Here is a 27,997-nt window from a genome sequence, read left to right on the forward strand (position 1 = left end):
CAGATTAGATGGACAGCGTTTGTGAACAGCAGTTTTCAGATCTTGCCACAGATTCTCGATTGGATTTAGATCTGGACTTTGACTGGGCCATTCTAACACATGGATATGTTTTGTTTTAAACCATTCCATTGTTGCCCTTGCTTTATGTTTAGGGTCATTGTCCTGCTGGAAGGTGAACCTCCGCCCCAGTCTCAAGTCTTTTGCATACTCCGAGAGGTTTTCTTCCAAGATTCCCCTGTATTTGGCTCCATCCATCTTCCCATCAACTCTGACCAGCTTCACTGTCCCTGATGAAGAGAAGCACCCCCAGAGCATGATGCTGCCACCACCATATTTGACAGTAGGGGTGGTGTGTTCAGAGTGATGTGCAGTGTTAGTTTTCCGCCACACATAGCGTTTTGCATTTTGTCCAAAAAGTTCCATTTTGGTCTCATCTGACCAGAGCACCTTCTTCCACATGTTTGCTGTGTCCCCCACATGGCTTGTGGCAAACTGCAAATGGGACTTCTTATGCTTTTCTGTTAACAATGGCTTTCTTCTTGCCACTCTTCCATAAAGGCCAACTTTGTGCAGTGCACGACTAATAGTTGTCCTATGGACAGATTCCCCCACCTGAGCTGTAGATCTCTGCAGCTCGTCCAGAGTCACCACGCGCCTCTTGACTGCATTTTTGATCAGCGCTCTCCTTGTTTGGCCTGTGAGTTTAGGTGAACTGCCTTGTCTTGGTAGGTTTACAGTTGTGCCATACTCCTTCCATTTCTTAATGATCGCTTGAACAGTGCTCCGTGGGATGTTCAAGGCTTTGGAAATCTTTTTTGTAGCTTAAGCTTTCTTTACATAGTTACATAGTTATTTTGGTTGAAAAAAGACATACGTCCATCGAGTTCAACCAGTACAAAGTACAATTCCAGCCCGTCCCCCACATACCCCTGTTGATCCAGAGGAAGGCGAAAAAAAACCCACAAGGCATGGTCCAATTAGCCCCAAAAGGGAAAAATTCTTTCCTGACTCCAGATGGCAATCAGATAAAATCCCTGGATCAACATCATTAGGCATAACCTAGTAATTGTAGCCATGGATGTCTTTCAACGCAAGGAAAGCATATAAGCCCCCTTTAAATGCAGGTATAGAGTTTGCCATAACGACTTCCTGTGGCAATGCATTCCACATCTTAATCACTCTTACTGTAAAGAACCCTTTCCTAAATAAATGGCTAAAACGTTTTTCCTCCATGCGCAGATCATGTCCTCTAGTCCTTTGAGAAGGCCTAGGGACAAAAAGCTCATCCGCCAAGCTATTATATTGCCCTCTGATGTATTTATACATGTTAATTAGATCTCCTCTAAGGCGTCTTTCATCTAGACTAAATAAACCCAGTTTATCTAACCTTTCTTGGTAAGTGAGACCTTCCATCCCACGTATCAATTTTGGAGCTCGTCTCTGCACCTGCTCTAAAACTTCAATATCTTTTTTGTAATGTGGTGCCCAGAACTGAATTCCATATTCCAGATGTGGCCTTACTAGAGAGTTAAACAGAGGCAATATTATGCTAGCATCTCGAGTTTTTATTTCCCTTTTAATGAATCCCAAAATTTTGTTCGCTTTAGCTGCAGCGGCTTGGCATTGAGTACTATTATTTAACTTGTTGTCGATGAGTACTCCTAAGTCCTTCTCCAAGTTTGATGTCCCCAACTGTATCCCATTTATTTTGTATGGTGCTAGACCATTGGTACGACCAAAATGCATGACTTTACATTTGTCAACATTGAACTTCATCTGCCATGTATGTGCCCATATAGCCATCCTATCCAGATCCTGTTGCAATATGACACTATCTTCCTGAGAGTTGATGATTCTGCACAATTTTGTATCATCTGCAAAAATAGCAACATTGCTCACTACTGCATCTGCTAGGTCATTAATAAATAAATTGAAGAGCACTGGACCCAGTACAGACCCCTGTGGGACCCCACTGCTAACAGTCTCCCATTTTGAGTACGATCCATTGATCACAACTCTTTGTTTTCTGTCCATTAGCCAGTTCCCTATCCATGCACACAAACTCTTCCCCAGTCCTTGCATCCTCAACTTTTGCACCAGACTTCTGTGGGGAACAGTGTCGAAGGCCTTTGCAAAGTCCAAGTATATCACATCTAAAGCATTCCCAATATCCATATTAGCATTCACTACCTCATAAAAGCTGAGCATGTTAGTCAAACAGGACCTGTCTTTAGTAAACCCATGTTGATGCTGAGAAATAAGATTATTTTCTACTATGAAGTCATGTATAGTATCTCTTAGTAACCCCTCAAATAGTTTGCATACAACTGATGTTAAGCTTACAGGTCTATAATTTCCTGGATCAGATTTTTTGCCCTTCTTAAATAATGGGAAAACGTGGGCTGTACGCCAATCCACTGGGACTCTGCCAGTTGCAAGAGAGTCACAAAAGATAAGATAAAGGGGCTTAGCTATAACTGAACTTAATTCTCTTAGGACCCAAGGATGCATGCCATCCGGGCCAGGTGCCTTGTCTATTTTTAATTTATTTAATCTTGCCTTTATTTCTTCCTGCGTTAAGTATTTAATATTACAGTTAGAAGATTGAGACTCTTCTGCCTCTGTAATTTCGAACAGTGCTGTTTCCTTTGTGAAGACAGAAGCAAAGAAAGCATTTAATAACTCTGCCTTACCTTTGTCATCCACCATTGAGTTCCCACCCTCACCCTTTAGGATTCCTATACAGTCAACCTTTCTTTTTTTAGAGTTGATGTACTTATAAAACTTTTTTGGGTTAGATTTGATATCCCAAGCGATTTGATTTTCAGCTTTGCCAGCCTAATTTCTTTTTTACAATTTTTATTGCACTCCTTATAATTGCTTAGTGCAGCATCGGTCCCCTCCTGTTTTAGGACCTTATAGGCATTCCTTTTCCTCTTCATTTTATCCCTAACCTTCCTATTCATCCATAGAGGCCTTTTTTTTATTCCTAGACATTTTGTTTCCATATGGGATATACATACTACAATATTGATTGAGAATAAGTTTAAAAGCTTGCCATTTCCCTTCAGTGTCCTCCCCTTGTAGTACATTATCCCAGTTTACCAAACTTAGTGCCTGCCTAATTTGATTGAACTTTGCTTTTCTAAAATTCATAGTTTTAGTGGTCCCGCTGCCCCGTGGCCTATCAGTCACCAGATCAAACGTGATCATGTTGTGATCACTATTTCCCAAATGTTCTTGAACCTGCACATTTGATACATTATCTGGTCTATTAGAAATGATCAGATCCAGTGACGCATTCCCCCTCGTTGGTTCTGTTACCATTTGAGTCAAGTAATTGTCCTGTAGTGCTGCCAGAAATCTGCTGCTTTTACCAGAATGGGTAGCCTCAATACTCCAGTCAATGTCTGGAAAGTTGAAGTCGCCCATAATTATGACCTCATTTTTACTTGCAGCTTTTTCAATCTGCTGTAGTAATCGCAGTTCTGCAGCTTCATTAATAAGAGGTGGCCTGTAGCATACCCCAATAAGCAATTGGCAACTTTTATTTCCACCATGAATATTTACCCAAACGGACTCCACATCTTCGCAATCTTCCTCCATCTCATCGTTGAGGATAGCTGTAAGAGAATTCTTAACAAAGAGACAAACCCCTCCACCTTTTTCCCTGTTCTATCCTTCCTAAACACATTGTATCCTTTTAAATTAGCTATCCAGTCATGGCTTTCATCCATCCATGTCTCGGTTATTCCCACAATGTCATAGCCTTTGTCATTCAGAATGAACTCTAGTTCGTCTATTTTATTTACAAGGCTCTGAGCATTGGTTACCATGCACTTTATATTTTTACCACCACATTTACCAATTTTGTTTACATGAAATGGGCTACTTGAAGTTTTACCAACCTCCTTAATCTTTACACTGTCCCCACCCCCCTCTCCACCCCCCATCATGTTAGGCTCCCACTGTCTTTTTACCTTATCTTGTCTACATATTGAGACTTTATCCTCCCGCCTCCCCCCAGATCCTAGTTTAAAATCTCCTCCAACCGTTTAGCCATCTTCTCCCCCAATGCAGCTGCACCCTCCCCATTAAGGTGCAGCCCATCCCTGCTGTAGAACCTGTAGCCGACTGCAAAGTCTGCCCAGTTCTCCAGGAACCCAAACCCTTCCTTCCTACACCAATTTCTCAGCCACTTATTTAACTCCCTAAGCTCCCCCTGTCTCTCAGATGTGGCACTGGCAGTATTTCAGAGAACACCACCTTGGAGGTCCTTGCTTTAAGTTTATCTCCAAGTATCTGAAAATCATTTTTGAGGACCTTCCATCTCCCACTAACTTTGTCATTGGTGCCAATGTGTACCATGACAGCTGGGTCTTCCCCAGCCCCACCCAATAATCTGTCAATTCTTTCCGCTACAGTTATTTCTCAATAACTTTATCCCTGACCTGTCTGGTGTGTTCTTTGGACTTCATGGTGTTGTTGCTCCCAATATTCTCTTAGACAACATCTGAGGCTGTCACAGAGCAGCTGTATTTGTACTGACATTAGATTACACACAGGTGCACTCTGTTTAGTAATTAGCACTCATCAGGCAATGTCTATGGGCAACTGACTGCACTCAGACCAAAGGGGGCTGAATAATTACGCACACCCCACTTTGCAGTTATTTATTTGTAAAACATGTTTGGAATCATGTATGATTTTCGTTCCACTTCTCACATGTACACTACTCTGTATTGGTCTTTCATGTGGAATTCCAATCAAATTGATTGATGTTTGTGGCAGTAATGTGACAAAATGTGGAAAACTTCAAGGGGGACGAATACTTTTGCAAATCACTGTAGGTGTCCATACATCTAGCGATGATGGGCGAATTTGAACAGGACAGTTTTCTCTCTGATCAGAAAGAGATCAGTCGGCTGCCTACACACTGCAGGCCAATCGCTGATCTCAGGAATGGGCTTTGTGACATCACACACATGCTATACACTGGCAGTGCGTGACGCCCTAATAAAAGAAGGTGTAGATGGATGGGCACCCTGGCAGGTGACAGCAGACAGGTAAAGTATAAATACACGCACAGGGGGCACATTTACACTAGCGGCGACACCGACGGGGGTTCCATTGTGTTTGTCGCTCGTCCCAATATCACACACCATTATTATAATGCACCCGATCAAGCTCATCGGCCCGAGATTCACCAGCGTGTTCGATCGATACATGGCGATACCGGTGCACACGGGGTTGGGAGAGTTGTTGGAAAAAGATCCAGCAAGTCCTTATAACATTTTATGAGAAACTGATCCGTAGCATGTTTATTTTAGGCTGAATAAGCACTTTAAGCAAAAAATGTGAATAGTTTTCTATTATTTACATCATTCACTTACCTAGTCTCTCAGTACACCTCAACAATACTTTGTTTTGACATGTGGAGTCCAGCTAGATATACTAAGCAAAAATTCTGTTTCACAAATCTGAGTTCAGTTCATTATGTGTACAAAAAAAAGTAAATTGACAGGTTCACTTTAAGCCAACCACACTGATCTATCAGAAGTTGGCTTTAGTCAAAGCTAATTAATTCATTCGATTAATTTGTGGTGCTGCTTTCCAACTCCTCAAATGCCTTTTAGTACCTGTCTGAGGAGAAATATGAGTTTGGCATGGAGCAGCTCACTACAGTGCAGACGGAAGGGAGAAAGCTGCTGGCTTATTATTCCCAGAGTTCACTTATAAACAAGACCCGCAGAACGCTCATACAAAAGTTCTCAATTCTTTAAATGCAGATCGCTGCTGCTAATGACATCCATGCAGAAAGCTGGAGTCAACTTCATTTCCTTCAAAGCAGCTCCCTAATAAAAGAAATGTCTGTTTAACATGGAATTTATTTCCATTGTAATAACATTTCCAGATTTATATGCAGATAGCAACTGTGTAATTTCCGCCCCAGTTGGTGGTTTTATCGTTGTCATTATGAGGAACGGGCCGCATGTGATTTTCGTATTCTGGCCACGTCTGTGTCGCACAGCAGTCCATAGATCAGCGCGATATACTGACAAACATCACACACTGAAAAGCACTTGTATTGATGTGCAGGACAAATAGAGTGGAAGCGAGTAACTGCCTGAACTGCCTCCTGCTTTGTCATTTTTATTTCAATCCCTATAGATCACTGACAGCAGCATGATCTGTACTGGATATTCCCGGCATGATCAGTAATCATTGTTCTGGGCCTGTCGGGGAACTCTGTATAATCAATGCAACAATGGATACATGGCTCTGCGGCGCTCATGACTGCAAATAGCTTCTAGTGGAACAACTTTTAGGTTTTACATTTGGACAGTGCTGAGAATAGTGAGATCTGGTGATAGTTTTTAGTTGTTATTTCTGCATCTTTGTACCAAGCCTAAGTAACTGGAGCAAGACTGGGGTCTGGATGGACAGGACGAGAGGGGTGGGGGGGGGGGGGGGGGGGGTGGAAGGCTGAACTTTCTCTCAGGGAGCACAGGGTAAAAGGACAGACTGGCTGACAGGACAAGGATAGGTTGCAAACTGGCAAGCAGGACTGACTGGTGGGACAGGCAAAAGACTGGAATGCTGGGCAAATTGACAGGGTAGTATGAATAACTGAGAGCAAAAGGTCAAGTTGAGGATTGGACTGGGGGGGGGGGCGAGATCACAGGGTAGCAGCACTAACTGGTAGGACAGGGTCAAGTTGAGGACTGGACTGGGAGACAAGCTCACAGGGTAGCAGGATTTACTGGCTGGCAGGACGGGACTGGTTACAGACTGGCCTGCTTGTAAGCAGGGTAACAGGTGCAAGCCAGAGTAGCTGGAACTTAGAAACAACAAATTGGGGCTGTGTGAGCAAGCAGCTATGCCAGTGCTGTAGCCACGCCCCCTCCTTTCCCACCCATTAGACAGAAAGGACGGTGTTTGTACTCTGCCAGAAGATGGCACTAGAACCCTCGTAATCTAATGAGTATAACAACTTGTAATAACTTAAAATTGCTTTTGCAATTTTGCATTTAAAGAGACACTGAAGCCAGGCTAAATTCCCTTTTTTAACTTGTAGTTATGTTCATAACTATAACCCAAGCTAAATCGCTGCTATCCCGCGGCAAAACGAGGGGTAAATACGCCCCAATTCCCCCCTGCAAAATCCACGACTTTTTTGGTCGTGGATTTTGCTGCTCAAGGAGGCAGAGCTTACAGCTGCAGCTCTGCCTCCATGCACGTCAATCGCCGCACGGATCTCCGCCTCTCCCCCGCCCCTCTCTGTGAAGGCAGATTGAGAGGGGTGGGGAGAGGTGGCGATCAGCCGGGATTGACGAACTTAGAGGCAGAGCTACAGCCATTAGCTCTGTCTCATTCAGGAAGCGCTCCCTGGACTGAACAGAGGGGATTGGGGGGTATTAACCCCTCGTTTTGCCGCGGGATAGCGGCGATTTAGCTTGGGTTATAGTGATGAACACAAATACAAGTTAAAAAAGGGAATTTAGCCTGGCTTCAGTGTCTATTTAACATTATAGCACAATCGCTTCAAAAATCGATCCAAAAAACGATCGCAATTTTTTTAAAAATCGAATCGCGATAGTGGAAAATACTTTTTGCGATTCCTACATTAGATTAGCAACCCTAGTGATAAAAAAATCGCTAGCGTTTTGCTATTTTAAGGGAGTACCTGCAGTGGAAAAAACCTAAGTGATTTTGCATTAAAATACATCTCTTCCAATGACGAAATTACAGCAATGAGCTTATCTCTCCAGTTTTTGCAGATGTTATAAACACTTCAATAGAGACATGCTAATGAGTTTACAGAGTCAATAGAAAAGTGGCCATACACTGTCAATTTTACCCATCAATATCTGGCAGCAGGGGCGTCTCTAGCCATTTTGTCACTCCAGGCGAGAAATCCTATACCCCCCCCACTCCTGTGGTGAACCCCACCCACGAAAATCATAATGCAGCAGCGTTTCACCAGAAAATACACTTATTGCGGCATGGGTTCACCAGAAAATAGTTGTAATGCAGCAGAGCGTTTCACCATAAAATATACCTATTGCGCCATGCACTCACACACAACACACAGTATACACATACACACACACACTATACACTATACACACACGCACACAGTACACACACACTATACTCGCGCACACAGTACACACACACTATACTCGCGCACACAGTACACACATACACCGCACACAACATACACACTATACACAGTACACACCCACACACACACACTACACTATACACACACACACTATACACACGCATACACAGAGCACACTATACACAGCACACAGTAGACATACACTATACTATTATACTAATCCCGGTTTTCACTACCTTATAGTGTGTCTGATCCCTTATGCAGAGAAATAATGAGGAGAGAAAAGCTGAAAGAGAGGGAAGAAGATATTTGCCTCACCAGGATTGCACTTTTATTTAGCTTTCCTGTATGACAAGAAGACACAGACACCCAGCACTAGGGAAAGAGGGAAACAAAGGTTAATGAAGAAGGCTGGTGCACACCAAGAGTGCTTCAGAGCGCTTTTCAAATTTACAGCAATTTGAAAAGCTCTGGGCTAATGTTACCCTATGAGGGTGTTCCCACAACAGTGTTGTGATCGCAAACATGCTGCAGGTAGCATTTATTGGAGCGATTCTTTCAAAAATCGCTTCACAAAGTCGCATTCGTGAATTGCTAGCGATTGCGATTTTGTCGCGCACTAGCCCAGAGATAGGAGGAGTGGATTGAGACTGAGAATAGCCTGAGATGGAGCAGAGAGGTTATCTGTATTGCAGTCCCACATTACACAGAGGCTAGTTGCTGGTAATAGGACTGCTGTCCCTGCCAATCTCCCACACAAGTCAGAAAGCAGCCCTCCTGCAGTCTAGGGACTGTCAAAACTTTTCAACCTGTTTAAAGGTGCCCATACACTCGTCAGATTGGCAGCAGATAGATAAGAAATGCATCTGATGATCTATCTGATGCGTTTTTAGAACATTTTTTACCAGGATAGAACTCCAATAGATTTCAGTTTGAAATCTATTGAAATTCGATCTGATGGCATTTTTTTGCCATCAGATTTCCATTAAGGCCAATGCAAACTGATAAGCAATCTCATCAGATCGACCTAAATTTTCCACCCTGCAAGTTCGATGGAAATCCATCGAAATCGATCGAAATCGGCCGTCGATTGGTCGATTGGCCAACCGATTTGCAATCGATCGATCGATCGGGATCGATCGGTCGGCCAGAAAATCGGCTGAGTGTATGGGCTGCTTAACACCTTATCTGCACATGCAGTCATTTTAACAATGGGGAGAGACCAGACAGATTTTTTCCCACGGACCCTCCTCTGCATCATGCTGTGTATATTTACCAGCTTGCCTGCCCTCTAATTGCACTTTTATCAGCTAGCCTAGTGTTTTACAATGCCTTACTACAACAAACCTGAATACAGCAGACACAGGACCAACCTTAAATCACTGAATGAAAGGCGGCCTGGGGGGAAGTCAATGCCTGGCTGCTACAGTCTCTACTTCCACGCAGTTACCAATAGCAGAGAGAGGGACTGCGTGAATCTCAGGAGCTGATGCTGTACTCGGATCCCTGACTAGGATGAGTGCCTTCTCTCACTGACTCATTCATTACTGTGGCTCTTTGAATCATTGAGCTGAAGGAAATGAATGAATCAGTCGGTTAATCAGTCATGAGTCAGGCGCTGCTGCTGCTGCTGTGTAACCTGATACCTGAGTGAGTTGAGAGGCATTTCTCCTCTCACTACTCAGTTCAGCAGCGTTCTTCCCTCCTCCTGTCGCCCTTCCCTCCTCCTGTCGCCCTAGGCATGAATTTATAGCTGCCTAATGGCTCAGACACCTCTGTCTGGCAGATGCGATTACTGTGATCAAATCTGCTAGAAATCGATGCTGCAAACAATGCCAGATCGATCATTTTTTTGGCTAAAATTAACTAAATTGGTTGATCTCCCCAGACAGAAGATATTGCCCAATTGGCAGCAGGTCAGTAGCGCGGCAGTAGCAGCATTCAATTTGGGGCAGTCCATCACAGAGTGTTGGCAGTTTGGCTACCTCACACCTGTCCGCCGGCGTGCCTCCTCCCATGTGTGATGTCTTCTCTCACAGGGTGCCTGAGTCATGTGATGTTTGAGGCCAAACACTAGAGGCATTCACAGTGGACCTCTAGAGTTTGGGCTTTAGCGTTTGTTACGACACAGGCATGCTGGGAGAGATGACACAGGAAGGCACACCGTGCTATGGTGAGAAGACACAGAGAGGCACACCGGTGGAAAGGTGAGCTCTGCTGACAACGACCAGGGTAAGCACATCTCCATAGATAGGGGAGAACTAGGGGGTCGGCAGCGGTGGCTCCACAGATTTTTAATAGAATGTATGCTGAAGTCTATTGAAAATCTGTGTGCAGTGTATGGGCAGCTTATAGTTTCCCTCTCTGGTTAGATTTGATCAGAGAGGGATCTATTTAATGATCGATCTGGAGGTCATGTATAAGTATGGCTACCTTTATCAATAGCATTGATAAGTTCAATCACACTATTCAAGCAGACTGTAGCTTGTATACTACTAGTACTTGCCCTGTGTAATAACAACTTATAATACACAAGCCCATATGCAACTCACTTTTTCTCCGAGTTTTCTCCTAGGAGATAATTTTTCATCTTCAATTTTAATTAACTTTTTAGCACTCTGCAATGGAAAAAGTACCAAATAGAAGGTGAAAAAGGTGAAAAAGTAATGTTAAAATTTAATGTGAGTATTCATTTGCTTGCTGGTGGTTTAAAAGGCATTTAGTTTACAAGTTGTGAAAATATCACCTAGGAGCATATGGGCCACAGTGTCTTATGTACCCTACATTTTTTATGTACTTAACATGTGTTTCAATGTTAATGATAGTGGGCCAAGTTTCCATTTGTGCAGGGGGAGCACTGGTCCTTAATCCATTATGGCCACATGTGTTACCGTGGTAATGCTGCTCATAACCTGAGCAACACACGTTACAGGATACCCGAAGTGACGTGTGACATGATCAGATAGACATGGGTTTGTACAGTGCTTAGCACACAAAATAACTATGCTGTGTTCTTTTTTTCTTTATCTACATGAAAGAGTTAAATATCAGGTATGTAAGTGGCTGACTCAGACAGGAAGTGACTACAGTGTGACCCTCACTGATAAGAAATTTCCCTTTTTATCTCTTTCTTGCTCTCAGAAGCCATTTTCTGCTAGGAAAGTGTTTTATAGTTGGAATTTCTTATCAGTAAAGGTCACACTGTAGTCACTTCCTCTCTGAGTCAGGACTGAGTCAGCCACCAACATACCTAATATTTAACTCTTTCACGCAGAGAGAGAAAAAAAGTAACACAGCATAGTTATTAGTGTGCTAGGCACTGTACATACCCATGTCTATCTCATCATGTCACATTTCACTTCTGGTATCCTTTATTCTGGTAAAACACATGGCCCTAATGGGTTAATGGCCGGTGTTCCCCTGCACTGGTAATGGTAATATTGCCATGTGCTCGCTGCAACTTTACCGGAGTCTATTGTATCAAGCCAACTATCATTAACATTGAAACGCATGCATTTTCTTAAAAAACTGCAGCCTGTTGCACTTCTAAAAACTCAATACAGCATAAAAAAGGAAATGCTAATACAGTTTTTCTGTGGAAAACCATATGCAATGTGTTTATAAAAACCTCATGTGTGCAGAAGCACAGAGGTTGAAAGATTTTGACTCACCCTAGGTAGAATTTGCAATGATTCTTTTACATCTGTACACATACTATTTCATGTTTATTAATGTGGTCTATATTAACGGTTAAAGTACCCCTGACCTCGCCGTAGAATATAATATGCTTTAGTGCTTTATTTTCTGCACTGTGACACACAAATCACAGCGCCTTCCTCCCCCTTTAGCGCCCCCCTCCCCTGCTCTGCTCATCCGAAATCTTCGACTTGAGCAGAACATCGAGGATGGGCTGGGAGGAAGTTGTCAGTATTTCCTTCTCTCTGCCCGTCATTAGGCACACCCCCTCCACTCACCGCTATTAGTTCCTATGTGCACAGTGTGCTACGGAGCTACGCTGTGTGCGGTCTTGAGGTAATTTAGCTCATGATAGTGTGCCAATACAGCTATCCGTGGGGCATCTATATGCTGTTATATACAGTATATATAATTATGTAACAAATGTATGTGTCAAAGGGTACTTACGATAATGTTACCTACTATAGGTGATATTAGCAAACCCAGTCATTCATAAAAGTGTACATGCTGTATAGATGTGGATAAACACTGCTATATACAGCATTCATAGTACAGTATAGTTTATTTTCATTACTTTTCAGCATGTTCTCTTGTATTGTAGGTGCACGGTTGTGGTGACAGAGCCAAGGCACGAGCCCGGACAAGGATCAGCCGGGAAGGCGTGATCTATGCCGGAAGTGGGCACAAAGACCATTCATTGGACCCCACCAAGAAAGCTCACTTGCAGAGGAAACTAGATAAAAAAATTAATGACCTAACACATCAGAGAAAAGCTAAGAAGGAAAAGTAAATGTTAATTGTGTAAATAAAGCTATTTTTTCTAATGTATTGTGTCAGTGCTTACAAAATTACCAGAAACTGTTAAGGTACTGTATGTTTTATGGAACAATGATTAGTGCAATGATGGTCAGCTTGGTTGCTCTAGAACCTAGGTTCTCAACGTGTGGTACGCGTACCCCAGGGGGTACTTCTGATGGCTCCAGGGGGTACTAGGGCTTGATATACTTAACCAAGAATAACAAATTTAGAGTTTTAGAAAATTATAAATCTTATTTAAACAACACTAAATTAGTGTTTTAGCTAATTAAAAGCAATAGTAAATGCTTGGAAATTGTTTAGAACCACTTATCATGTACTACGATTTAATATATATTTGTCAAGGGGTACTTGTGATAATGTTTACTATGCTAGGGGGTACTTGGTGAGTACAGGGTTTTAAAAGGGGTACATACCAATAAAATGTTGAGAAACACTGCTCTAGAACAGGGCTTCTCAACCCTGTCCTCAAGTACCACCAACAATGCATGTTTTGTGGAAATCCACAGAGGTAGCTAATCAGTACTGCTGAGTCACTAATTACCCCACCTGTGAATGTTTGTTGTGGTTTCCTGCAAAACATGCACTGTTAGTGGTATTGGAGGACAGGGTTGAAGCCTTGCTTAACCACTTCAGCCTTCAGTCGTTTTCACTTTATGCATCCGAGCAATTTTCACCTCCCATTCATTAGCCTATAACTTTATCACTACTTATCACAATGAACTGATCTATATCTTGTTTTTTTCCGCCACCAATTAGGCTTTCTTTGAGGGGTACATTTTGCTAAGAGCCACTTTACTGTAAATGCATTTTAACAGGAAGAATAAGAAAAAAACGGAAAAAATTCATTATTTCTCAGTTTTCAGCCATTATAGTTTTAAAATAATACATGCCTCCATAATTAAAACTCATGTATTGTATTTGCCCATATGTCCCGGTTATTACACCGTTAAAATTATGTCCCTATCACAATGTATGGCGACAATATTTTATTTGGAAATAAAGGTGCATTTTTTCCGTTTTGCATCGATCACTATTTACAAGTTTAAAATAAAAAATTTTTAGAAATATTTCATCTTTACATTGATATTTAAAAAGTTTAGACCCTTAGGTAAATATTTACATGTTTTTTTTATTGTAATGTTTTTTTGGGGTTTTTTTTGTATTAAACATTTTATTTGGGTATTTTTGGGAGGGTGGGATGTAAGCCATAGTTTTATAATGTAAATGTGTCTTGAGTTTTATTTTTTTCACTTGTAGTTGTAGTTTTACTTTTTGGCCACAAGATGGCGGCCATGAGTTTGTTTACATGACGTCACTCTAAGCGTAACATACGCTTAGTGCGACGTATGGGGGACGTTACAGCCAGAAAAAGCGCAGCTTCCGAGAGAAGCTGTTGCTTTTTCAGTGGGGGAGAGGAATCAGTGATCGGGCACCATAGCCCGATTCACTGATTGCCAGGCCAACGAACCGCGGCCGGGAGCGCGCGGACGCGCACATGGCCTCCTGGGCATAGCTGCTACGTCCAGGAGGCCAAAGTAGTTAAGAGCGCCTCACATATAGCTGCATCACTGGTCCAACCACTGAAGCCCAACCCTGAACATTTATTGCAATATTCATTCATTTAGAAAAAAATCTGTTTCTGTCAGGGCCCAGGTGCCATATATTTACAGAAAAACATTTTCAATCTAGGGAAGTGCTTGAGTGATTCAGCAAGGCTCCATCCCCACTTGCACACAAAACATCCAGTTTTCCTGCAATTAGCAGCAGTGGTAAAGGAACCTGTTCACATATCCTATGTTATGTATAGGATACATTCATACATGTCAGTTTGCAATGGATCCGCTGTGTCCATTGCGGCCGAATGTAGACGATAATAGAAAAAGAAAGTAGGTTGACAGATGACATCAAAACCAATGAGGAGGAGGAAATACAGAGTTAATGGGACTTTCTCAAGCTGATGCTCCTTAGTCCACCCAGACTTATGAACCATTCTACAAACTGCTATCATGTTTGACAATTTACCCCTAAAGAGGTGCAAGTTGGTCAGCAGGTGTAAAATTTTGTTTAACTCCCCTTCCCATGTACCTCTAGTTCATTCTTATGACCCTCTACTCTAAGGACTTCTGCATTACAGGGCACATCCCTTAAAGAGACACTGAAGCGAAAAAAAATATATGATATAGTGAATTGGTTGTGTACTATGAATAATTACTAGAAGTTTAGCAGCAAAGAAAATATCCTCATTTTTATTTTGAGGTATACAGTGTTTTTCTAACATTGCATCATTCTCTAATATGTGCAGATTACACAACACTCAGCATTCAAAATTATTCTTTCAGAGCAGTCTGTGAACTAATGACCTCTCCTCTGGCAGAGAAAAAGTAATTAGTTCACTTACAGTTGAGATAATAAAAGTCAGATAACAGCCCTCTCCACGACTTTGAAAGTCGTAGAGATTAATGGCTTTTTTGCATAGAGATAACAACTAGAGTTTCTTAACTCTTCCTGTACTGGAAACAATTAGACTGATATATCTGATCTTAATGTTTTATTTCTTAGCTGTACTACACATACAAATCATAATATCATTTTTTTTTCGCTTCAGTGTCTCTTTAAAGACCATCCACAGCACAGAAATATGTGGTAGTGATCACTAGGAATGGTGCAAATAGTTCTGAATTGATTATGCAAATGTATGCAGCTTGAAAAAAGACTAACCAAATCCCAACAAGGTGGATTATGATTGGTCCATTTTAAAGCTGCGTACATTGGCATACCGAATTTGCATAATCCTGAGTATCCCTATTTGTAGATAAGTTAACATTTCCCAAATGCGTACTGGAGAAATGTGTGTTCTCCGCATTAGAAGCAGTGTCAGGTGCCTTTTTATTTGGAAAGACAAGCCACGGTGTATGGGGAACCTGCAGAAGCTGTTTTTAACCCAAAAATGAAAAGCACCATTCATTTTTTAGCATACATGTTGATGGTTTTAATAGCTTTTCTCAATTTCAAAATGAAAAAATACATTTTCCTTTTTTTATTGCACTTACTATAAATAAAGTCACTTAACATTACTCACAGTACCAATTCCTCATACCAACAGTGTTCATTTATATTATACAGAACACACAGGAGATAAGCACAAAATAAATTGTTTAAATGTGACATTGAAAATATTTATTGCTCTATTTTCAAGTTATTCCGTTGTTAATAAATGTAATGTGTGCAAGTTTAAGCACCATAGATAGGTGTAATTTGTGAAATATATCAGTGGGTACCTACAGAAGAGACTAGTTGTCATGGAGATGACTCTAGAGGTCAGAGCCCTTTGTCTGCCTTAGTGTTTCTGATCCCAATTACCATCAGGAAGCCTCATTATTTCTGCCAAATTCTCCATGATATGATATAACTCAAATTAAAATCTAGTAACCAGATTATAGTAAGCAAAGTCGTTGATGTGTCAGGATAACAAGGCCTGGAACCTCCATGGATTCTGGGCCCATTCACACTACAAACTAGATCCTTGCCTGGTGCACAGCAGTGAGTAGCCAAAAGCACAGAATACATTGAATGCTTACAGAAACTAGTGCAAAATGTGTACATTATTTAGTTTAATGTTTGCCCATTGTAAAATCTTACCTCAGTCCTGATACACATTCATAAGTTTATCAGAGATGCCAGCATCTTTACAGCTGGCAAGGTGAATCACTGTCACCCTATTGCAGTGTTTCTCAAACCGGTCCTCGTGGCTCTCCAACGCTGCATGTTTTGCTGGCAGCCTCACCTATACACAGTAATTAGTTCCTCAGCTAGGTGAATTCCATGTAGCTGAGACACTAATTACCTCACCTGTGCATAGGTGAGGCTGCCTGCAGAACATGCCGCATTGGGGAGTCTTGAGGACAGGTTTGAGAAACACTGCCCTATTGGATTCTTGCAAATCCAATTCAACCTTAAACTTAACTTTCCCTGACTTGACACCTGAGAGATGGATGACATTGTTTTACTAACATGGAGTTTTATCTAAGCTAGCTGGCCAGAGCAGCTGAATGTATTGTCTCTGTGCCCTGCCAAATTGATTTATGCAAATTCTAAAAATTACAACACATACACAAATTAAAGATCAGTATATTATCCTGGTTCAGTGAACGCGCAAATAGGTTTTACTGTGTGTGTGTGGGGTGGGGGGGAGAGCAACCAGAGTTTAGGAACACATTAAAGAGCAAATTCGGTCTAAATCTTATGGATGATGGATCCTCTTTGAACATTAAGTGTTAATTACCTATAATCAATCCCCAAGTACACCTCATTTAGGCATGTAGACCCCCCTACCCCCCGCAGAGGAATGCTGCACCATTTTCTCTATCTCGGGAAGAGAAAGTGCTGTGGAACTTCCCCACAAGGGGGCGGGGCTACCTGCTGGGAGAAAAAAAATACAATGTAAAATTTTGATTACATTTGTATTTGCTCTTTAACCAGTTCAGGATCATAGGCTTACACACCCCTACTGACCAGGCTATTTCGTACAATTTAGTGCTCTGCAGCTTTAATAGCTTGCTGCAGGGCCATATCACTTAGCGCACAAGTGAATTCCTTCTCCCCCCCCCCTTATCTGCCCACCATCAGAGCTTTCTGTTGGTGGGCTCTGATCGCTGCTACAATATTTATTTTTTTATTGGTCTGTATTTTTTTTAACCACTTCGGTACCAGCAGCCTCTGCCCCCTTAAGGACCAGAGGCTGCTGGTACACTAAAACGCCGTATCCCCGCGAATCGCCACAATAATCCGTCGCTCCCGCCGGTCACGCCGCTCTGTCCCCGCCGCAGGCTGCTCTCTCTGCTGTCTCTATGACGGCAGAGCACTGTGCGCCGGTTAGGAGCCGCTTTCATTGGCTCCTGACCTTGTCACTCAATGTAAGCCAATGGGATTGGCTTACAGTAATGACAGCGCCAGGAGCCAATGAAAACGGCACCTGCCCGGCTCACAGTGCTCTGCCGTCATAGAGGCGGCAGGGCAGCACATTGCGGCGGGGACAGAGCGGCAGGAACAGGCGGGGGGCGTGCGATGAATGGAACGTAGAGTTTACGTCCGGTCAGAACCGCAGCGCCACCCGCCCGACGTAGATTTATACTGCGGCGGTCCGGAAAAAGTTAAATGTCTCTATTTTTGTATTTATTTATTTTTTATTACCCTCCCTCCATCCGCCAGCAAATCACAGCGATCTTCTTGCGATTGGAGCCTCTCCAGGGGACAGCCATGTGACACGGCTGTCCCCAGTAGATTGCAGCGCTGTACAGTAGAAATAGACGGCAGTTTCGCCGACTAACAGTCTGCTATCGGCGATCGCCTCTGGGAGACTGATGACGGAGCGGAGCAGGGATGCGCACGCCTGAGGACTTGACTCCTTTCGGCGTTACGTGGTCCCGGGGCTTCCACATTCCAGACGCCTATCGGCGTTAGGCGGTTGGGAAGGGGTTAAGCCACCTGCACAAATATTCATTCAGATCAGGTAACAGTTGTATGCCTGTGAATCCCAGTCACAACTCCTCCAGAAGTTAATCAAAAAGGCAAAAACACTAAATGGTCACTACTGCTTTCCTGCTAGTAAGCTGCATTTGCTCTTTCTTCCTGTCTTGTTACAAGGAAATGGCAGATGATTGCCATCTGGAGTCGGGAAGGAATTTTTCCCTTTTGGGGCTAATTGGACCATGCCTTGTAAGGGTTTTTCGCCTTCCTCTGGATCAACAGGGATATGTGAGGGAGCAGGCTGGAGTTGTACTTTATACTGGTTGAACTCGATGGAGATATGTCTTTTTTTCAACCCAAATAACTATGTAACTACTTGACCAGGCACTGCTGATAACACAATAATAAGATTGTGCCAGCACATTTCACCTTCATATACATGCAGCTAGCTTTAGAAAATAAAAGCTAATGTCTGCCGCCTTCAGAATTCTTTCACACTGCTCTAATTTCCATGATTAGAGATGGTGAAAAAGATGTAAATAATTCCAGATAGCAAGTGTAATTGATTGGCCCGATTTCAAGCTGTATGAAATTTGAAATAAAATAGCATGCAAGCCAAAATTATATGTCCTAATGGCAAAAAATGATGCCTTCACTTTAAGACAAAGACATTGCCGTTTCCTGTTTGTACTCTGTGCATGTCAGGAGGTGCTTGGCATGCTTTGCCTTCTTAAAACAGAAGGTACTTGCAATAATTCAGCTTTAAGTGAACATCTGTGGTTACCCACAATGCACCGCTACTGAATATGCAAATAATTTCTTTATGCCCCTGTATGCCAGGCTAGCATTCAGAACCGCTGGTGTATAGCAAGCCTATAGCTTTACATTTTACACAGCCACATCAACCGCACATGTAGACAGCCTGTTTTGGGCTTTTGGCCCTCATCAGTACATGGCAGGGATTTAAATGGCTCTATGGGATAGAGCTTGGCCCAGAGTAACCAAGCAGCTCGGGGTGACCCAGGTCAGGCAGTGTGATACATAAATCTATATTTCGTGAAAATAGTTTTATTGCATTTAATAAAGCTGTAATTGCATTGACAGTTTTTTTTTCCTTTAATTAATCATTAGAAATGTATTTAAACACAGAATACATGCAAAACAATTATATATTTACAGTCATATTTTAATGTGTTTTGTTCACATAAGCCCAGTGTGTTTACTTATCTGTTAGTATATCTCACAATAGTAAAGCTGAATATTAACAATTAGACATAAAAGTTTAGTTTGGTTATAGGAAAAAGCATTGTACAAGTATTTAAAGGAATTTGTAATTTTTTGTTCTTTTTTCATTTTTATTTTATTTTTTTGCACATTTGTTTTTTTACTTATTACATTCTTGAACACTTAATTTTTTTCATAAGGAACATGTAAAATATTGCAAATAGATGATCATGTTTGGAGCACCACCTACTGGTTTGAGTATTCATTTTTTTTCCCTTTGAGCAAAATAAGTCAAACTGTTACACTAAATAATACATAGCCGACATGGTAATTGATAATTAGGACCTGTTATTGCTCTTTGTGGAGCTATGCTACTCTTAAAACAAAACTCTTTTTCAACTAATAAACCTCGACAGAAGAACCAGCAAGTGGCACTCCAAACAAAAATTACATTTTCATTTGTTCATAAAAATAAAAAAACAAAAGGTTGCTTCTAAAGCTACATGCACCTGGAAGCTGACACTCTCAGCAGAGAGCCTAGCGAATTCATGAATGTGCCCCTGTGATCACATAAAAATCTGACACTCCAGATCATTAGTAACCGCAAGCCTGATCACATTGATCTTCACTCCTCCCAACTCCATTCTCCAAAGACACACGTATCCCTTGGCTACAGCCATGAGATATGTCCGTACACCACCCGTACATTGCAGTGTAACCTAACGATAAATCTCTATTCTGCTGGGTGACAATGATTGAGTATGTGACCTAGCTTTAGCGTATCTTCTTGCACTGACACTTAAATTGAAGCAATAAAAATATCACCAGATTTGATGGCTGGGTACCTGTATGTCATCTCAGTCTCGGGTTACTGCTGCGCCGATCCACACATTACACTTCCAGATACCTTTAAATAAAGAGCTTATTACTTACACGCTTGGATCTATTGATGTTTCTCTGGAGCGGACTGCTCCATCAGATTCAAATCTGGGAGCCTGGCATGTAAAAAGGAACAGAAGATGACAGACACTGTTATTCGGCTGCCAGCAATAGCTGAAAGCCAAATTACATCATTCCCCACCCTCCACGTGGACCTGGAGGGGGAATAGTAATTAACACCGCCAGGGCATGTGCAACAGCAGGATGAGCCATATAACGGCTGTATCCTGCGCCCAAGTCCAAGCGAGGAGTTCTCTCGTACGCCATATGCTGGCTGTACTGAGAGGTACTCAGCTGTCAAAACTGGAGGGAAGCCTTTATTCTTTTAATTGAACTGTCAGTTAGAGGATACACTTAGAAACACCCCTCTATTGTTCTACTGTTTGTAAAGACCTCCATGAGTAAAGTGGGAGGAACTTTAAGTGGTGTGGATACCAAACGTCTTGAATACTTCCCCTTAACAAACCAGGGGTTATTTCTATTGCAGATCTTCATTTGTAGTATTTAACATTTTCCTGATTAAAAAGAAAAAAGATTGTATACACTCCCTGTAGTTGGGTAACTTATACAGAACTGTATATACTTTAGTATTTTGTCTATAAAAGTGCCTTTTCCATGCATGGCATCATCGTTCATGGCATATAAATGTAGGTTATAAAAATGATTTACTCAAAGCTTTTCTTAAAACCACTACTAATAAAATGTCCTTTTGCACTTCAGATCATTTACAGGTATAGCTCAATGAAAAGTCTAGGGTTTAAAAGGTGGATTTATGTTGATTATTTAATAATTTAAAATGTCCACCTTGTTCCTATATTAATATTTCATTTAGTTAAAAAAAGAAAACGTAGGTTTGTGGGTCCGATAGGGATGATCACCGAGATTCAAATACAGTGGAACCTTGGTTTGCGAGCATAACTCGTTCCAGAAACATGCTTGTAATCCAAAAAACTCTTAAATCAAAACGAATTTCCCCATAAGAATGAATGGAAACCCAGGTTATTCGTTCCTCAATCCAAAAATAGTAAAGTAGTAAAAAATGAAAATGTATACAAGATTTTCACTATAACTAACATGATCATTGCCATCTGTTGGCTCACCCCAATTTTTGTTGTTGTTGTGTGTGTAGCTTTAACAAGGAACTTATACAGTGACAGTTGCTTTTGCCCACTTTTGAGGATTTCATGGAAATGTGACTTTGTACAGTACCTACACTCAGATTAAGTACAATCCTGCAGCGTCAAGGAGAGAACCATTGGCTCAGTTGTAATGATGTGACACGTGTAAAGGTTTTTGCTTGTATATCAGGACATTGCTTGTATATCAAGTCATAATGTCACAAAAATGTTTGCTTGTAATTCAAAGTGCTCTCAAACCAAGTTACTCTCAATCCAAGGTTTCACTGTAATTGGTTGATGCAAATGAATGGCCCAAGCACTGCAGCTGCTTGGCTGCTCCATTTTCATGCTGCAAATTTCAGTTTTGCATAAAATTACTCTACAATTTGCACCAACATAAAATTATTAACACCTCATTGCCCATCCCTATGGTCATTTCTTCACAAATATATGCACCCAAATGTGGATTCCAGGAACTATAAAAAATAATTTTTGTTTAGTTCCATGAGGAAGGTTTAGATCTTTTGTTCGGTTCTCTTTACTGTTGTGCCCCTACAGAGGAGATTTCTCCTTACTTACTGTCCGGACTAGTGATGGTCATGTCTGGGAGAACTCATGTGATTTGTTTGATCAGCTGATAGATTTGCAAAGCTCTCATTTGCCGTGATCACACTGTGCTTTAGCACACAATCATAGAAAATCAGAAACTTACACATCTATCACCTGACCAAACTGATCACATGCTTCTCCATGAGTTCTCCTAGACCACCTCACTAGTCCTGACACCAGTTGTCGACTCAGCAGACACAGTATCACAACTCTAACAGATTAACCCTTTCCCACTTTATCTAAACCCAATAAAAGAAATAAAAAAATGTTCCTCTGTTGTGGCAATTGACACAAAAACGTTCCCCCCCCCCCCCTAATAGATTTGTTAATTTTCTCATGTTTAGTGCTAAAAATACTGTATATCTTTTACATTTTGATTAAGAATATGGGGACATGTTTACAAATGACTAATTTATTTAGCTCTTTCTGTTGGCTTGATTAGCAAGTTTGTAAGCAGACTATTGTATAGCTTTCCTGCTGTAGCAAACATGACTGTCACATTATATTTATTAAGTCCATGACTTGGTGATTGATAATTATTTTTTTACAAATGAAGTTATACATACAGCTGTTATTAATTTATTTTTTATTTTATTTTTTAGTTACGAAAATTGACAATTGATGCAGCTAGAAAATATGAACATTAAGTTATTGTTCCTATTTTCTTAATTTAAAAATGTAAAAATCTATTGGTGCTATATGTAGTTAAAAAAAATAAATAAATATACAGTAGGTTTGCTTTTTAGGAAACTTATAGTGAGGGGGATATGCAGATTGCCATTTTATTATGAAAATGTTACTTGTCAGGCTCTTGTATTGATCCTATGGCTTTAATACTCGTTGGGCCTTATGTATAAGGGCCCGTTTCCACTAGCGCGGAAACCGGGCCGAATGCGCAGAGATTCCCTGCAGGCGAATCGCTCGGGGAAACTCTGCCATAGCAAATAATAGCGCCGCCAGCCGAATCACTTGCGCTAGCGATTCGGCCTACATTGCCATCAGTTTTCATGCGGGAGGCAGCAAATACCATACCCGTGCATGACACGGCTTCTGGGATTCGTCTGCATACCCGCAGACCCGGAAGTGCCACCGCGCGTCTCGCAGCCGCGCTGGGTGGCTAGTAGAAACAGGCCCTAAAATTTTAAGAAATCTGTGATTTGGGAGGGAAATCCCGGTTGCAGATTTACTATCACAAACTGGCCACACAGATGTCCCTGAATGACGGATCAGGAAGTTACTGTGTAATGACATCACAATGCTCCTGCTTATAGCTACATTGATCATTTGCTCAGCTGGCAATACTGTTTTTTCTGAAGTTACATACATTTTATAAACAATTTCTCTAGATAGGAATATTTGACAGGAAACTCAAATAAGTCCCAGCAGGGCATTACAGCCGAGCAGAAATAAATAATTAATTATAGTGGCCTCAAACTGAATTTGAAAGATATTTAATGATGCTGAAGTACAAAATGACTTGAATATGTAATGAGTACATGCTACAGAAATTGTTAAAAATTTAAAGAAATTGTTAGTGTACTAACCACTTAATTTGGCACCTGAATGGCATGTCAAGCATGCCGTTTAGCTGTTCATGTAAATAGGCCCATATAGGGGCATAAGGCGCTAGAGTCTGAGTCATCTTTGCAACACATCCAATAAAATGTTTTATTTTCCAGGGGAAAAATGACAGCCTATTCCTTTCACTACAGGTTTCCTTTAAGTGCACATATGTTTTTTAATTATGATAGTTTTTGAACTAATCTTGATTTAGGCAGAGGTAATCCAAAAGGTACTTCTTCCAATTGTTTTCCTGGAGTTGATTAGATAGCTGAACTGATTAGTTTTTATCACTCTGTTGTTCTGCAAAAATATAAACTTGAGTTCAGAACAGAATTTTGTAATGCAATTTTTGAATTAGAGATTCTTCTATAAAATATAAAGTTGTCAACATTTATTATTTACATATGGTTGTGTTACTAAGGACATGTTAAATGTTTAAATCCAGACAACTGGTTTATAATATGTTCACTTTACTCTGGAAATGTGTACAAAAATATAATGCCCCGCTACTAAGAAATACAAATGTGGTAACTACCTGGGAGTTCTATTTAAAATTCTGTATTTAAAATTCACAACACCATAATTTTAGGGATTTTGGGGTATTTTTGTTAGCAGGCATTTATCCTCCTCAACTCTCCCTCTTTCCCTGCAAGTGCCCCGCTGCAGAACACTTCACAAGTGTCAGATTGAATGTGTTAGAAAAAGATAATTCATTTGAAAATGTAATTTTATCTACAGCTTAAAATTTTATTTTTTTCTGGATTATCTACAATTAGTTGAATTTATTTTCATAGGTCATGAGTATTTCACAAAAATATCTTTCTTTTTATTACTGTGAAGAGAGCAAAAAACTACAATTATTTAGTGTGAAATCATGCTTAAGCCTTAGTTATCGCCTTTAGGGATAAGCAGAACATTATTACAATCTCCACTAACCCAGGAACAGGAAGTACTGCTAGCAATTGAATAATAATAAGTTGCCAGATAGCTGACCGATGAACTTTCAAAATGGCCACCGTGGAAATTTGGGTATCCGAAATATCTGCTACAGTACCAGAATATTGGTAAAATTACCAATATTCTACTATTGGGCAGAACTAATTCCAATAAAAAAATATCTATAAATTTTACCAAGATTGTACCATTGCGAAATCTAACCCTATTCTCACAAGAGTACTCCCTCTACCGATGCCTAACCCTAACTGACCCCGCCTGGCCGATGCAAAAACTCTAAGCAAACCCCCCACCATCAATACATCACCCTAACCGACTTCCCCCGACCAATGCCAATTCCGAGTAAAACTCCCCATCAATGCCTAAATCTAACCAAACCCCCACCAAGGCCTAACGCTAACCAACCCTTACCCATGCCTAATTATAACTGTAGTAGATACCCCTACCGATGCCTAAATCTAACCCAGGCATGGGCAAACTCGGCCCTCCAGCTGTTACGGAACTACAAGTCCCACAATGCATTTGCCTTTATGAGTAATGACTGTGGCTGTCAGACTCCTGCAATGCATTGTGGGACTTGTAGTTCCTCAACAGCTGAAGGGCCAAGTTTGCCCATACCTGATCTAACCAAACCCCAACCAACTCTAACCGACCCTTTCCCATGCCTAATCCTAACCGCCTCACCACAAACCCACTGATATCCGCGCCACCTTCATCGCTAAATACGATAAATGTTGGGTGCCTGTAATAAGTAGTTTTAATATTTTAATCTCTGAGCAATCTAAATATGTGATGATTTAAGCTCTCCTCATAACTAGGGCCCTGTTGTGATGAGAACCATAATTATCTATATTGGATGTGACGCGATTGAGATATCAAAGCTATAGATCAATTATATATGTGATATTGATAAGACTGATTGAAAGAAATCTTCTATTATCTAGCATAGGCGTACAAGGCTGGAGTGGAAATTCTATAGTCCTGCTCTCAGGAATTCTATGCCTAACCATCCCCCCCAGTCAGAAGTTGGTAAGACAGCTGTATCCCATTATGTCTCAAGCCATAGCGTTACAATGAGGCTGTTGGAATACCAGTTTCAACCGGATTGAAACATGTGCTCTCTTTGTGATATATGAGGAGTTAGCTGAAGCAGCTAGGTATGGAAGTCAGCAAATAGAGACTACAGCATTGTTTGAACAAACCAATCATAGATAGCATTGGGACACACTGTGGGGCCAGCCCATTTCTTTATGTAAGGAGTTTTAGGCGGGAGTGGGTCATTCTGCCATTTTCACTTCACAGACACACACATACTTTCATACATACAGACATACAATCAATTTGTTCATTTTTTGTAATCATTTGTAACGTAACTAAGATTTGTACCTTTATTGATTTATATTTTTGAATATTCCTGGAAAATCAATAATGATAAATAAACAACCACATCCTTTTAAAATGATTTACTCTGGTCTCTGAAAGACTTTGTGTTCAAGTTACAAATCCCTTATTTTAACATTTAACAATGGTGAGCCAGCCACTCGTAAAATAAGATTTACAAAGAACACAGCTAAATCGCAAATTCGTTTCAAAATCGGGGAACGAGCAAAAAAAGGAAGCGGAGCTGTCTTCTTGTGAAACTCTATTGCGTTGAATCTGAAGCAAGGGATGAGACCAGACCAGAGAGGAGATCTGATGATTGACGTCATGTGGGTGATACCAGAAGTCTGTCTGCATAAGGTGACTATGTTTTATTTCCTGTTGAATTAGCTAAAAGTTTAAATAAAAGTCAGATGCGTTGTCCGAAGTTGTTAAAGAAATAAAGAATATTTGTTAGTTAGTTAGGGAAATAGTTACTTAGAGGTTGCTAAAATGAACAGCATGCAAAAGGAATGTTCTTCTCATTCCTATGTAAAATGCCTTAGTGGTAGCAGACAGGATGCAGACTTCGTTAATGGTATTGTTTATTTAAAGATGCAAATATTTTTGTCTACAAAGCTGCAAGCTAAATTTGGGAAGAAATGGTTTAAATTGAAGCTTTTGATAGTGTAATTGGATCATAGAAGCAAAACTTACCATAATGGCTTCTATAAGTAAGATAAGGGTTTTGGTATTTATGCTAATTGGCCACTTGTGTAAAAGAAAATGTGTAAACCATGAATAAGTGCCTGAAAGCCAGGAAAAATAAAAATGTTTCTGGGTATTCAAAAGTGTGGTTACCAAAATGACATTTTCTTTGCAGCAGCAGTAGTATCATATTACAGCTATTCTAGTAGGAGTGTAAAATCATTGCAGATGTCACATAAAAGTATTTGTATTGCAAGCTATTTATGTTATGAAAATTTCATTCAAGTTTCAGAGTTGTTGTCCTATTTTTCGGTTTGAGTTTTGAGAAAGAGTATAAAATATAGTCATTAATATAATAATTGATATTAAAAAAAAAAAAAAAAAAAAATTAATTAATTAAAATGAGCTTGTTATAATGTTGCATAGGAGTATTAGTCATCATATTTTGATGATAGACATATCTGTTTCTGTATTAGAGGGTTGATGAGGATATGGTGATAAGGGTAAGCATTCATAAGTAAGATGTGATTGCTTGTGTCCATAGATGACAGATATATATTTCGACAATCGATTTACACAAAAGTTGATAAAATAAGTTTTTTTAAGTTATAGGTTTAGTCAGGAGGTTATTCTTAGTGAGTTTATTGTGAAATAAAGAGATTTGAATTAATTTTGATTAAAATAAAGCTGAATTGTTGCAAATAATGATTGCATCAATTACATAAGAATTTGATCTGTAAGGTATAAATAAATTTGGTAGGTCATGACTATAGTTATTACTTTTAGATGATTTTGACACTTTATAAGGTAAAGGTATTTTTAAAAGACAATATGTGTGTTCAGTCTAATGTGAGTGATGATTGGAAATATGATCAGGATATATATGTGCTGAATGCTCAGTCCCATAAGTAATTGGTCATGAATAAGTATATCCTTATACTTATATATGCATTATTTTTGTAAAGATCTGTTTTTCTTTACCGGAGGAGAAATGGGAATTTATAAAAATATAATTGATGAATGGTGACAGGTGGTTTCATATCTTTTCCGGTCAGAGGTGTGAAATCAGTTGTGCCAGTTCAAATTGTTGGTATACAAGGGACTTGGTGTTGGTGTATCGAATATCTGAAATAAGATTGTATACTTTGGTCATTGCTGTAGATTATTGATACAGTAATGTATGCACTGATATTTTAGACTGTACACAATATATTCAAATTCAAGGAAATTTAAAAATTAAACGTTTAAAGGACAACAGGTTAAAGCAGAACTCTGATAAAAGTTATTGGTTGTGAATTCTATATGTGTTTATGTGATAATATTTTTTTATTCCCCTTTTATGATTTGGTGTACACATGTATTCTATCTCCTTAATTATTAAATTTTGTTTCCTGGGAAGTATGTGAAGAGAATC

The 27,997-nt window shown here is 40.4% G+C and overlaps 2 protein-coding genes across 4 annotated transcripts in view; one reads left to right on the plus strand and one right to left on the minus strand.

Moving 5' to 3' along the window:
- IGHMBP2 (immunoglobulin mu DNA binding protein 2) overlaps positions 1–12,648 on the plus strand; it is a 94,019-nt gene extending 81,371 nt beyond the window's left edge. Inside the window, exon 15 of the mRNA XM_068260738.1 lies at positions 12,426–12,648. Within this exon, the coding sequence (XP_068116839.1) occupies positions 12,426–12,614 (189 nt within the window). The 3' untranslated portion in view covers positions 12,615–12,648. The remainder of the gene's footprint in view (positions 1–12,425) is intronic.
- A 6,558-nt stretch (positions 12,649–19,206) lies between these two features.
- Positions 19,207–27,997, minus strand: part of SYT12 (synaptotagmin 12) — a 176,898-nt gene continuing 168,107 nt past the window's right edge. For all 3 annotated transcript variants that reach the window (XR_011024860.1, XR_011024859.1, XR_011024858.1), the window contains one exon: positions 19,207–25,258. The gene's annotated coding sequence lies outside the window, so the exon portion shown is untranslated. The remainder of the gene's footprint in view (positions 25,259–27,997) is intronic.

The sequence above is a fragment of the Hyperolius riggenbachi genome, chromosome 11 (genome assembly GCF_040937935.1).
Source record: "Hyperolius riggenbachi isolate aHypRig1 chromosome 11, aHypRig1.pri, whole genome shotgun sequence".
Classification (NCBI taxonomy): Eukaryota; Metazoa; Chordata; class Amphibia; order Anura; family Hyperoliidae; genus Hyperolius; species Hyperolius riggenbachi.